General features: G+C 40.6%; 1 protein-coding gene across 4 annotated transcripts in view; it reads right to left on the bottom strand.

Annotated features, from left to right (window-relative positions):
• The window catches only part of PPFIA2 (PTPRF interacting protein alpha 2), a gene marked incomplete at its 5' end in the record, with an annotated part of 484,274 nt that overhangs the window by 162,644 nt on the left and 307,334 nt on the right, over positions 1–14,296 (bottom strand). For all 4 annotated transcript variants that reach the window (XM_082256724.1, XM_082256723.1, XM_082256722.1 and 1 more), the window contains 2 exons: positions 1,087–1,308; positions 11,711–11,821. In XM_082256724.1, coding sequence (XP_082112850.1) covers positions 1,087–1,308; positions 11,711–11,821 — 333 coding nt within the window. The remainder of the gene's footprint in view (positions 1–1,086; positions 1,309–11,710; positions 11,822–14,296) is intronic.

The raw sequence follows: 14,296 nt of genomic DNA, 5'->3' as shown, positions 1-14,296 counted from the left end.
CAGCAGGATATTGGCTAAGGTGATTACATATACACACATAGTAGGGTCAACAATAGCATAACACATGGGGTATTCTCATTATTGTGAATTATTTTTATATTTTAAGGATTGTTTTTTACATTCATTAAAAGTTCTATTAGCACATTAAAGCAATTTTTTTCACCAACGCCGCCTGTTGCTTATGTGCGGTGTACACAGATTGCTACAATACTCCACTGCCACCTTATGGCTAGAAAAGGAACACGTTGGCACCATCAGTGAAGATGGCACCAGTGGCTGTGGAGCAGAGAATGAAAGCATGGAGGTGTCATTGCTGAAAACTGGCAAATTAATGGTTAAGTCTGCTGTGTATATGACACACGCTGCGGCTGCTCTTTTACTTATAATTGCACTTTAGTGCAAACCATAAAGTGCTCTGAGATTGACTACAATTTTTTAGCCAAAGATGTATTATCTTTATCATTCTTTATTAAAACTCTTTCATTTTTCTAAGTATATGTTGTCTGTGGTAAATGCTGTAGCATTCAGTAAGTATGTTGTATGTGTAAAGTTTAGACTTTTCGAATACATTGCATGGCTAGGTCATGTTTTGATATGGCATATGTCTTAGTAGCAGGCATTGTTTAAATTTGAATCAGAAAGATGCAGAAGGCCCTATGTTTAACTACTGATCCCAATAATGCTTTGTCATGCCTTCTGCTGCAGATGAAATACTGGAGCCCAATCAACAGAAAAACTATTTTAAGTAAGACACTGCATTCTAAAGTGAGACGAGGGTCATACAGCTAATAGCACCTAAGCTGCCACAGGATCATATTACAGGAAGCTTGTTCATTCTGAGCTTATTTCTCAATATGAGCATACTAAGCAAGCCTTACACTATCTGGACAGATACAATTACAGGTTAAGACCCTTAAAGCCATGTTTAGTAAAAGATAAGACTGTGGATATTAGTATTAATCTTCAGTAACAAAAAAGTACTGTATTGGTATAGCAATTGCAGAGACAGAATAACAAGAAAAGAGGTTTTAAACCTATGAATATATGACTCGTGATACCACACAAGACAGGATTAAGTAACACTACCTCCCTAATGTCTCTCTGATATTTTGTGTTCATTTCTTCTGTTTTTGTTAGTTCTTTTCGAGCCGACTCTGCTTCTTGCTCAACTTCTCCAACTCGTGCCGACAAGGATGATAATCGTTCCTTCATCTGGGTCATTTCATAATTCTGCTTCTCAAGTAGTTCTTGAAGTTCAACCATCTGACTGGCTTCATCATTAGAGTCTATGGAGCCATTTGATAGCCTCTGCAGAAAAAAATAAGAATACAAAAGTTAAAACATTAACCAACTTATTTTATTCTCATACATTAACATACCTCCCAACCATCCTGGAGCATCCCGAGATTTCAAGTTAGTCCCGGGGTCACGCGGATCTGGGCTGGAGTCCCAGAACCAACAGCTTCAACAAGTTCCAGTAGTGGAATATTCTCAATGGATGCAATACATGCTTTAACACACTGCACCCAGTGAGCATTCCTGCATGACTGCGCTCTCTGCCTCACCCTCCCCCTTCAATCTTCTTTTCTGTCACTGGTTGCTAGGACCGCCGGCGTCCTAGCAACCGATGATGCACTTTGCAGGCACACACACACTAGGGAGAAACTACCTCCACGCAAGCCACTTTAGGACCTCCCAGCTTGGCTCCCTGACTCCAGCTCCTGCTTCCTGCCTTCCAGAGTCACCCCCCCTCCCAGTGAGGAGACTCTGAAATGTATGTATTGTGTGCTGTCAGCTAAACTAATTTAATGGAGGGCACCCAGAGCACTTGTTCACAGCTCTTACAGGGTGCCCCTGAGTTACCAGCGCTGCGATAGAAAGCATCACTCCCCACCGGCGGCATCTAATAGCAATACTTAGCGGGCGCTCTCCTCTCCCCAGCCACCCTTTCAGAAGTTCAGGAGCTGTGAGGAAACTCCGCTTATTCACCTGGCTTGGACGGCTGACACCTCCCTGGATTGTGTCAGCCTCTCCACTGCTGCTCCTTGCACTTCTCCTGCGCTCTCTCTCCCAAGCTGCACAGTATACAAGCACACATCTGGGGCTCCCTGGTTCTCTGGAGCTGCAGATTCAACATCAACTCCTACTTCCCCACCATGCAAACACCCTAGTGACTTCTGGTCCTCTCCTACTCTCTCCTGAGCTGCAGTGGAAGGCAGCTCACAACCGCTCCCTGTTCACTCCACGCTTCTTCCCTGCCACTTCTTCAATCAGCCCTGCTGTCCACACATCCATAAAAAGTGTCTTCACTCTTGGACTCTTTTCTGTCAGTGAGTGGAAGAGCAGCACTGCTCCCTACCTGTCCAGTGCTTCTGATCTGCTACTACCTTTCCTGACCTCACTGCCTTCAAGTTGCTAAGACTGTCCTCTCCCCTGCACTCCTCCAGATGCACTCTTAGGGGTCCACAGAGCAGTGAGTGCATCCTAAATTCAACCACATGTCTATCTGTCTACATGCCCTGTAGCAGCCCGCTGACTCTGCAGTTATCTCAAACTTTTTTGCTGGTATGATATAAGGCAAATAAACCACAAATATGCCTTGCCTCCTAGGCACTAACAGCCCTACTATGTCACCTCCTATTCCACCAGTTTCCACATACAGTATGGCAATGCAACCAACTTCCCTCACTCTATGAGGCAAGAGCATTTGTATTTGGAGGGGGTAGATCCCTGTAGGCGGGATTTGGGGGATAAAGTAAGAGGATTTATGCTAGGAGGGATTTAAAGGGAATGATTTTTGGTGGGGGGCTTTGTGTCAGGAGTTGGAATTTAGGTGGGAGGGATAAGAGTCTCTGTGCTAGAAGGAGGGATGGGGGTATTTGTGCTGGGGGCATGATTTGGGGGTAAAAGAGGATTCTTACTAAAAGAGGGTAATGGGGGGGATTGGGGTTGTGCTGGGGAGATTTAGAGAGGAAGGGGATTTTTACTAAAAGGTGAATTTGGACGGCTGGAAGAGGATTTAAGGGGGGTTGTACATGGAAGGGGAATAAGGATGGAGAAGATTAATGATACAAGGAGAGAGGATTTGTACTAGGAGAGGTGAGTGTGCAGATTCCTGGTAAATATGACAGGTGACCAGCAGGATGCTGAGGGAATCAATATTTAAAGGCCCATCACAGGGACATAGTTTGTACTCCGCTAACTGCATAGTGTTATTGCCTGCAATGATAGCATTTATTTTTTTCATTTCATTTAATTCATATTTTTTCCACATTTACTTTCAGGCCAGACTTTCCAGCAACAGTAACAGTTACAAGGATTGGGGCAAACAATATAATGCTGCCTGGGTGCCTAAACTGTTCAGCTTTTATTTGTATGATTTAAAGCTTTTTTCTAAAAGAAAACAAAATCTGTAGCAGTAACTGCCTAAAAAGTATTATCTGAAATTAGGCTTTAATGAGTTATTAACTTACATAAAGTCCATTTAAAACAAAATGCCCATCTAAGACTACTCTATCCATAGGGTGACAATGTTGCTTTTAGATTTCACTGCAGCATTGTCATCCTTTACAGGAAGTGGAAAATAACTGTGTAACGTTTATCATACAGGTCTGATTGTACAATCTATGTTCAATCTTATATTTGCTAAAACTATATACCATACTGTATATATCTATTTGAACTACATCCAGTTGTGCAGGCCTTTGTGCTACATAGTTATTGGATCGATAGGACATTGTGCAAACCTACTGTGCAGTGTATAGTCAGCATAAAGTGGATACTATATACTGTATATTGAAAAATGTACCTTATTCATAGTAATTTTGTAGGAAGTATAAAATTAAGTCTGAATGATCCTACACGGGTATTAATATATCAAAAAGTATAAAGGGAACATTATTATGAGGTGCAAATGAAAAAGTATTAAGACGAATAGCTTTCCACTGAATAATTTTCTTTCAATTAGCGGTTCATTTCTTGGTTCTTCAGCTCTAAAACAATTTTTACAAAAATAGGATTTTTTGTACTCACTGTAAAATCCTTTTCATGGATTCTCTTGAGGGACACAGGAAATCTTTCCCTTTAGGGTTATACTCATGCCAATAGGGGGATTGGACAATGGCAAAGAAAAAAAATATAGTCCAGCCTAGGATACCCCCTCCTACTGCAAGCAGGAGAAACCTGACCCATGATAGTGCTGAGAGTCATCACTGTTCTAGACCCAACTGCAGGAAAGAGATTCTTAAATGCCTTGGTCCTCAAAACCTGGGCTTTAACATCCATGCTGTTTATAACCAGTGACCAGGAAGCAGGATGGTAAATCAATCTTTGAAGAAAAAAGGTCCTGATGATCTTGTAAAGACCAGAGTCTACCAGTGGAAAGTGGGCGTGCACCTTCACTCTGAGATTGTCATATATGCAACACTGATGAAACCATGAGATTGTACATCAAATCTCACCATGTATTGCATGTAAAGCAGTATATAGAGCTCTGGATACGTGGCAAAATGGTGCTTACACTGGCCACTGGAGGTCCGGAGACTAAGGCAAAATGGCACCTTATGAAGCTGTGGAATCGGAGCTTTAGGAAAATGGCACCCAATTGGGCTATATATAAGTTGGCATGGCGTGATGGCAGGTATATCCCCCTGAGGAAGTGACATGACCCTGTGGTGTAATGCATAGGGGAGGGACCAATCTGTCATCACGCTGAAACGCACATTGTGAGCATATCGTCGAAATACTGTCTGATTGTCTTAAACTCGCACTGTGAGGATGGAATGCTTTTTAAGGTTTGGTGAACTCTAAGCACCAGGAAAATGTGAGTGTTTTTATATTTAGTGTTTCAGAAGCCAGAAGCACTTGAGCCATCTGCAGTCAGAATCAGTAAACTACTTGGTGGTTTGGGCCATAAAGTCTTGCACGACTAAGTAAAGTAAAGTAAAGATGTTAACCAAAAGAAAAGAGGAACAAGCCACACACAATTGAACTAAAGAAAACTCTGGTGATAAAGACTCTAGGGGTGGAGGACAACAAGATTCTAGGTTGCAGATGTCAGCACTATCAGTAAGTGTACTGCAAGCCTATAGTAAAGCGTGAGCTGCAGGCACCTGTTACAGCAAGACTTTCCCTCCATGTCTAGAATCCGACACATTGTGACTGAGTGATGGTAAGACAACATAAGGCTCAGGGTAAGGCCTTGGGAAAGCACAAAACCCTGGTAGTAGATGAGTGTCAAAAAGCAGAATGTAACCAAAGTCACTGTAGGTAGGCAACACCTATAACCACCATAAACTGAATTTCCATGTGGCTCTTCACAAGCAGGTGCAGCAGCTTTAGGATGCTTTCTCAATGCTGTATGACAGTAATAAGAGAGATTAGCGCGTACAAACCTCCACAAAGCATGAGAAATCAATATTCAGTCTGACAATGTTCAGCGGAAAAGCCAGCAGTAAACTGGGAATTTTAAAGGCCCTGATCAACTTATCTAATTGGAGTAGCTCATGGTGCTCAGCCTGAATGGATTACTCACAAAGTGAGTCTGTATGGACAGGACAGGCACTGGAGCAATAACCACAGCACGGAACCAGGAAAGTGCTCTGCAGCTACCTTTTATAGGATCAGTCTAGAAAGCATCCTACATGGAATCCAGTACTTGAAGGTCACTTCCAGGCTGTCCCTATAACACCCAGTCCAGTGGGGTTCAGATGTAGCAACCAAAAGCCAGGCTGATGACTGTCACGCTGGATAGCTTCAATTGAAGAGACCATTTCTACAGAATAGCCTTGACTAAAAAAGAAAAATCTTGGAAGGTAACAAAAAAAATAAAATAGGTTAGTCTTCAATAAAGCAGAGCAAAAAAGAAGACTTCATCCTACTAGGTCACTAGAAGGAATGCTGGTAATATCCTAGGCCGGATTACATTTTTGTTTGCCGGTGTAAAATCCTCATGTAGGATGCAGTATAACCCAAAGGTGAAAGACTTCTTATGTCCCTTAATGGACAAGAAAGAAAATTATTTTGGCCAATTTCAGCATGGAAAAATGTGTAGATTTTGGTAATGTTCACAATACTTCTAAGTGAATATTTGCATTGTAACCTTTATCTTAAGACCGCATTCACACTAGTCCGACTTGGATCGCGACTTGTCAGCCTGACAAGTCGCGGTCCGTCACACTCCCATTGTGCGGTACAGGAGCCGTTCTAATAGGAGCGACACAAGTTGCTCCGACTTAGAAAAAGGGTCCTGTACTACTTCGGGGCGACCTGGAGGCGACTTGCATAGACATTCATTTTATGAAGTCAGTGCAAGTCGCGCCGAAGTCGCACTGCAGGCGACTTCACAGGTCGCCCCCTAAGCCAGAGCGACGTAGTGTGAACCGAGCCTAATGTTCAAATAGCAAGATGCTATGGGGTTGATCTATTGAAACTGGTGAGTGCAAAATCAGGTGCAGCTCTGCATAGAAACCAGTCTTGTCAAAGCCTAATTGAAGAAGCTGAAGTTGGAAGCTGTTTGGCTACCATGTACAGCTGCACTAGATTTTGCACTCTCCAATTTTAGTAAATGAACTCCTGAGTTTTAGAGCCCATTCACACCTATGCTTTTTAATGCACGTCAATGCATGAACACAGATTAGCCATTGTTTTAAGTGATGCTAGTTTACAACTGTGGAATATGTTGATTGTTTTTTGATACATAGACACGTTTTTAGGGATACTGATGACCATGCCATTGCATGAAATCACACGATTGTTTATACACAAGTGAAAATGAATGAAAACACACATGGGAAAGTGAGAATCCAGTAAAAACAAAATGAAAACACATTTTAATGAAGGCCTGGGTAGACCAACAGCAAAATATACATGTGTGTATGTATACAATAAAAAGTGTCACAGCATATAAAAAGCTTTATTTAAGCCCAAGTAAAAGGAGACTGTAACAGCATGCTAAATTAAACTAAATATATAGAAATGCTGTAACTATAGTAACCAACATCTCTGACTCAGGCTGTAGATGATGTGACAAAACATTTTAAAGCCTATCTAAAACCAAAACTTTTTTTTTTTTTTTTTAATTGTGGATATAGTAGAGAATAATTAAACCCCTTTTACATATTTTTTGCTATCTCTGTCTTATTGGAGAGAAACCTCTTCATTTACTGACCTAGAGACACAACAGGAAGTGAAACAAAATCTCTCCAAGGTGAAGCAAATGCTCACCTTAGACCTGTGCAATACAAAAAAAATAGGTAAATATAAAAAAAATAAAAATAAAGCCAGGGCAGGACCTTCAGAGCCCATTCACACTAGCACGACTTGTGAGGCGACTTGTGTAGCCCCAGGTCGCTTGACATAACAAAAGCAATGATAATCAATCAGTGCCGTCTTAATTGGCACTACTGAAGTTGCTCCGACTTCAGAAAAGGGTCCTGTACTACTTTGAGGCGACCTGTGATCCGACTGTCCCATATACTTCAATGGGAGTCGCCTCCTTATCTTAATTGAAGCGACTTGTTATCAGACTTTCCAGGAAGAAGAAAGAGATTAGCCAGGCATTCCCCACAGACAAAGCCGCCTGTCTCTTCAAAGTAGTGCACAAGTCTCTTCCAAGTCTCTAAACAAGTCTCTTCAAGTCACGGGGCGACTTTCTGGTTGTGGTAGTGTGAACCGGCTCTCAAGAGCAACATAAAAAATACAAAAAGTCCTAACATGGAGTTAGGCAAATATATAGCTGTAAACATGGGGGATACAAGAAAATGTACCTCACCACTGCAATCCACAGCACTACAGTTAAGTACAGATCGCTATGCTCACCCTAGGTAGATTGTCAGCTCTTTCTATCCTCACCTTAAAAGTTCCAACGTACACTGACCATTTCAGAGCCCTCCCTTTTTTTTTTAGCAAGTAGGCTGGCTTATAATATTCACCTCATTATAAGCCTTTTGACCATGCTTCAAAGGCCATGCAGGGCATTAAAGTTTTTAAAAAAGTTCATCCCTGCAATAGTGCACATACATTTGCCGGTTTATTTAAATTTAAAACCAGTGGATCTGACATAAAACCTTGGCTTTCCTACTCATCACATCCAAAGCTAAAAAAAACAATTGTTGAGTTATCACATTAGACAATTACTTTAGTTGGTTACTACAGTTCCATGTTGCATGATCAGTTATTAGAAATATTTAGAGCTGAAGAATTTTGGAAGTTGACATTACCAACTTAACCTCTTGCCGACCGCCCACTGTAGTATTACTGTGGCAGGGCAGCTCGGCTGTGCAAAATCACGTAGTACTACGTGATTTCGTGCACGGGCTTCGGCGGCACACGCGCACTGCCGGAACCGCGCTCCCACTGTGTTTAGAAACGGCGGTGATCGCTACCTTCCACCTGTGATCGTTAGATAAACTGACAGAAGACCCGTCTGCTTTGTTTACATAAGTAGGCGGGTCTTCTGTGAGACAGGCAGGGAGAGATCAGGAGTTTCAGCTAAGCTGAAACTTTGATCTCTCTGTGCCTGTCACAGAACCATTCCCATACACAGTGAGTAAGCACATTTAGGCATACATTAACCCCGATCACCCCCAGTGTTAACGCATTTCCCTGCCATTATAATATTTAGCACTGATTACTGTATTAATGTCACTGATCCCCAAAAAGTGTCAAAAATGTCAGTTAGGGGTCCAATTTGTCCGATCTGTGCGCCGCAATGTCGCAGTCCCGCTAAAAAATGCCATTACTAATAAAAACAAAAAAATAAATAAAAATTCCAAAAATCTGTCCCGTAGTTTGTAACTTTAACTTTTGCGCAAACCAATTAAAATACGCTTTTTGGGATTTTTTTTAACCAAATATTTGGAGCAGAATACAAATTGGCCTAAACTGATAAAAAAATTAGATTTTTTTATTTTTTTATTGGGAATGTTTTATAGCAGAAATTAAAAAATTGAGTTTTTTTTCAAAATTGTCGCTCTTTTTTTGTTTATAGCGCAAAATCTAAAAAACGCAGAGGTGATCAAATACCACCAAAAGAAAGCTCTATTTGTGGAAAAAAAAGGACATCAATTGTATTGGGGTACAACATCAAACGACCGCGCAATTTTCTGTTAAAGTAACGCAGTGCTGAATTGCAAAAAATGGCCTGGTCATTAAGGGGGTAAAACCTTCCGGAGCTGAAGTGGTTAATCTAAAAGTGTAATTTTTACTGTTCTATATTAAAATAGCCACACACACGCATTGATTCACCCACCACACAACCACCTTTCCTGTTCCAATCTAAAAGTGTAAGACCCAGGACTGTCATCCTGGTCATGGAGTTCAGACATTTTTCTCCATTTAATTCACTAGCTTCATACCAGTTTTAAAATATTGACACAGGATCAGGATTAAATCCACTGAACATGGCAGTTTGCATAGTTCTATCCTCACTGGTTTACTTTGAATTGTCTGCAAATATTTATTACACTAAGGAACCTAGTTATAAAGCAGCAGTATGGTCTGACAACAGTCATACATCTGCTTTACACAGTGGAGTGCTTCACACATACTGTATGTAGAGTGCTTTGCTTATTTTGAGGCTCCAAAGCAAGCAAAACTGAATGCATGTCGATAAAAGACAAAAAAATATATATAAAAGGAGTTAGAAGGAGAAAGCTGGTCACATCATCAGACAAAGTCCAGAAACCGACCTCTCCTGCATACTTGGATTGCTCTCGGCAGTTAGGCAGAAAGCACTTCATAGGACACCACAAACTCCACACCCTAAAACAATATAACATAAACTGCATCCACTCCCAGCTAAATATGGCCTTTAATTCTCAAGTAGAGTTGTGAACTTATAAGTCTATTTTGAGGAAATAAACATACACACACTGGAGGTAAATATTGATGTTGCGTGCAAATGAATAGCAAACCCATATTCAAAATCTCAACTCTTTCACTCTATTCAGGCTACCAACATGGGAAATTAAACATAATTCCACATTATCCCAAACAATTCCTGTTATATAGGAAGGTTGCTTTAATTCAGATAGCAAATATTCCAAAATCATTGTGCTGTCCCCATAAATGGTCTAATGCAACTGTATACAGGAGCTCCCAGCAGCAAACTGCACACTTGTTTCTTATAGAAATAAATGAATATAAAGTAAACAAACTAATTACACAAAAAGGCAGAGCTGCTAGCGCCTTACATCAGAATGTATCCCTGTAAGCAACTGTACGTGTAAACATCTAAAGGGAAACTGCTGCACAAACGACCATTTTAAAGTAATAACACTTTAGGGTAATCATTACCTGCCACATTCTCAGAGCCATGAAAAGCTCTCAAGCTAGTCGTTTTGTGATAAAATATGCTTGGTTTGTCGACTAGCATAGGACGACAAAAACATGGCACAAAAACAAAAGTATTCATACTGCCTACGGGAAAAGTTTTATATTTTCTACAGTTGGCTCCAACTTTGGTTAGTGGAGGAAGCAAAATTCCAAAGTAAGCTGTCAACGTACCAGAGAGAAACCACACATCTTTAGATTCCTGTAAGTGTTACTGGTAAAAAACACACTGCCTGGTCTATCTACATAGAAGAAGTTCTATGACATGTGTTGCTGCCCCTCTCATAGGAGAAATTGTAAGAAATGTCTTGTATGTGTATATAAGTGAGTATAACCAAACACCCTAACTGCCTACCAGTATGCAACTGTGAAGCTATTGCTCTAGAACAGTCTTTCTCAACCTCAACCAGGGGAACCCTTGAAATAACTTTTCAGTCTCAGGGAATCCCTGCTAAAACTATTAAAACTACAAATCATAATACATTAGTGTGATGGTCAGTGGGAAGAATGCTCCTTACACTTGTGGTCATTTGGAAGAATTACCCCCTTACAGATAGCTAAAAAGATCAATGTGTCAATGCAAACTTATCTGAGAGGCAGAATTTGCTCATTGCTCAAGGAACCCCTAGCAACCTCTGGAGGAAGCCTGGTTGGGAAACCATGTTGTAGAATAATGATAAATGCATACTATGGGTCTATTCATAACCTACATCATTCAGTTTAAATTGAAATAATGTTGTTCTCAAAAATAGGGACCAGACTATCACTACCAGTCAATTTTTGAATAATACCAGTATCCTTGCATAACAGCCTGTACATGACAAACCAATGAAAAAACTCACTTGGGCCTCCTTTTATTGGTTGCAACCTGCTGCACAATTGGGCACACTCCTCTGTATCATTATAGATGTGATGTTACTTTTAAAGACAGAGAGAAGACTGTAGATGATGAATAAATGAGAAGTACAGCCAAAGTTTGTTTGGCTGTGCTTCTCCTGTGGATCACAGGAGTGCAGTCTGTTCTGCACTCCTGTGACCCGCTTTCAGCAGATGTCACAGAGCCAATCCAGGCTGAGTAAAGATTGCGACCATATGGTAAGGATCCACCCACATGCCTGAACAGGCCACTGAGAGCCTGAGACAGCCACTCCTGCTCCTTCCACAGCCCAGCGCTCCATTGAGAACCGGGGGGGGGGGGGGTTAGAGCAGACAGCAGGTCTCTGCTCAGGGATCTGAGCTATCAGCTGCCTTTGTTTGCTTGGTTTTCAGTCTTAGAACCAGCGGGGGACAGATGCAGCATCGGACCAATGCTGCATCCACCTAGGTAAGTATAATTCTGAAAATGTTTTCTTCCCATACTTCTATTAAAACATATTACCTTGTCATGAACCTTCTGCCCTTGTTCTACAGCTTCCATAGGCTCCTGATCTCCTTCACCAGTCACTATCTTCCTCTGGATGTGTGCATTCTGTTCCCTTAATGCTACAATCTGTAAAAACAAATAAGAACACAGAAATTACAACAATATTCTGTACACAATAATAATATATTACAGACTGACTGCTGCCAGGGTATACTGATTCGTTGGAATTTTCTTGGTTACTAGGAGCAAAAGTCTAAGTTCGCTGTAGGTCATAGTGTAAGTGCAGAATACAACTTTTAAGTGTTCTCTGTCAACGTAATGAACACTGTCAAGAAAACTGTATCTAATTAGGCAAGCTATACAGAAGATACAGGTATATTAACACTGCATATAGCAAATCTTAAAACATACATTTACTGTGCAGTAAGACTTAACTTGGGTGTAGCTATGAGGCATAAACACAAAACTAGATAAAAATCATATAACATATTCTAATGAATGGGAAACAACAAAATGCTACAACATACTTATCACAGTTGGCTTTCCGTTTAAGTTAATCTATAAGATAGGTCAGTGCAACAATATAGTATCATACAGTATATGTTTCTAGAGGGTCTCTAACAGAGTAGAATTTATTAAAAAATGGCTTCACCAAGAAAGTACAACTACCCACGCTGTCCTAGCACAAAGCAATGCCATTCGCTTCAGATGTGTATTGCTCCTACAAAGCTTTAAGTTTAGTTCACACGACTTGCTACATGAACATGAGATGACCTGAGTTTATGTGTGTTAACATGCTTTTTAACATGTTATGTTAACATGCTTTTTAACATGTTAGGCTGATGAGCATTTTTTTAGAGCAAGATCCAAAATTCCTTAAAGCGGAGTTCCACCCTAAAAATGAAATTTGCAGCATCAGTTAGAGTAAAAAAACCTGAAAAAGAATTGGATAATTCATATATTTTTTTGTTTCACTTACCTTGTTTTTAATGAAAATTAACTTACCTTCCTTCCTCTTCCTCCTTATGCGGCCGCGGCCCCCGACGTCACTTCCTCCTTTCCATTGCGTCCTGGGAGATGAGCGTCATCAATCCCAGGATGCAATGGGAATGGCCAGCCGCTACTCTGATTGTCGATCTCAATCTACAGCGCATGTGGGAGATTGCGATCGGCATTCTGGGTAACCAGGAAGAGGGACAAAGCGGGGGACATAACCGTTTCAGATGCCCACATCGGAGATGGCCGCGCTCTGCAATCAATTTTAAAGGTAAGAATTTATCTTTATTCCATAACTGTAATGTACTGTAATGTGGGGTTAGTGTTAGGGTAATTGGCGATAGCTTAGGATTAGGGGGGTATTTTTATGTAAAAAATGTTTTTGTTTCCGGAACTCCGCTTTAAGAACCTAAAGAGTTATTACACCCTCAGGGATTTTTAGTTTACCATACTGAACACAATAAAATAAACATTCCCTCAAACTATTTGTTACAATTTCTACGCCAGCATTTGCTGTTTACAACTTTCAATGCTGCTGGAACGTGCTGTCTCAGTACTGCTTCCCTAAACTTCTGGTGTTCATAAAAAAGAGTTAGTAGTGGACAGCGCATTCTTCAGTTGCTCTGTTAGTTTGGAGATGGGAAGGGGAGAGGAAGGATGAGCAAGGGAGTGTCTTGTCACCCTAGCATACTGGGCTGTGTGTTTCTATCAATGCACACAGTGTATGGAGACAAAACTCTACTCGCAGCCACACTGAAACAGGCAGTGGTTATTACACCAGCTTAAACTGAAGCATAGACAATGACTAAAATATAAAAAGGCTGCATGCAGTACTCAGGAAGTGATTTAATCAGCTGCTAAAAATGCTTAAAAGAACATCACAGTGCATTGAATTGCATTGTAATGTGTTGCACTGCATTTAAATACAGCATGTTTCATTTCATGAGTTACGGCATTTACCACCTAATCACGGTCTCTGGAACTTTGATATCAAAGACCAATCTGTGTGTACAATTAGTAAGATATTTGCAAATAAATTACTATTATAAAGTCCACATGACCAAAGAAACACTAGCAAACCATATGCGGGCCATGGGTGAATCTGGTTTATTTGCTTTAATGTAAAAATTGTGACGCGATCTCCGAAGTGTCTTATCTGCAGACTCTGTAAGAAACAGATCAAATTCAAGCCTAGCTTTATTAAGATTGGTTTTATTAGAAGAAGTAGGATTATTTTGATATACTGTGTAGCATGTATTAAAGTTTGTTTCTAATTTCTGGCTAAGTGTTTTACGTTCATGTCTAAAGAGTGCAGCCTGTCTCAAACACATACCACAAATAACTCGTTTGTGTGCCTCCCATAAAGTAAGGGGAGACACATCTGGCGTTGAATTATGTAATAGATATTCAGAGAGAGCATTTTTAATATCCAGACAATGAGATGTATTTTTTACTAAAGAGTCATTAAGGCACCACGTAGTGTCATGTGCTTTAGGAATAGTTGAAGCAATAACTGTGCATACTGCATTATGGTCAGACCATGTGATTGGTATGACCATAGATGCAATCGTCTCAGGTATGAGACCTATAGTGAGAAATATATGG

Source organism: Pelophylax lessonae (genome assembly GCF_965119305.1).
Source record: "Pelophylax lessonae genome assembly, chromosome: 4".
Lineage (NCBI taxonomy): Eukaryota > Metazoa > Chordata > Amphibia > Anura > Ranidae > Pelophylax > Pelophylax lessonae.
Note: the sequence above shows the minus strand (reverse complement) of the source record. Positions and strands in the feature narration are given on the sequence as shown.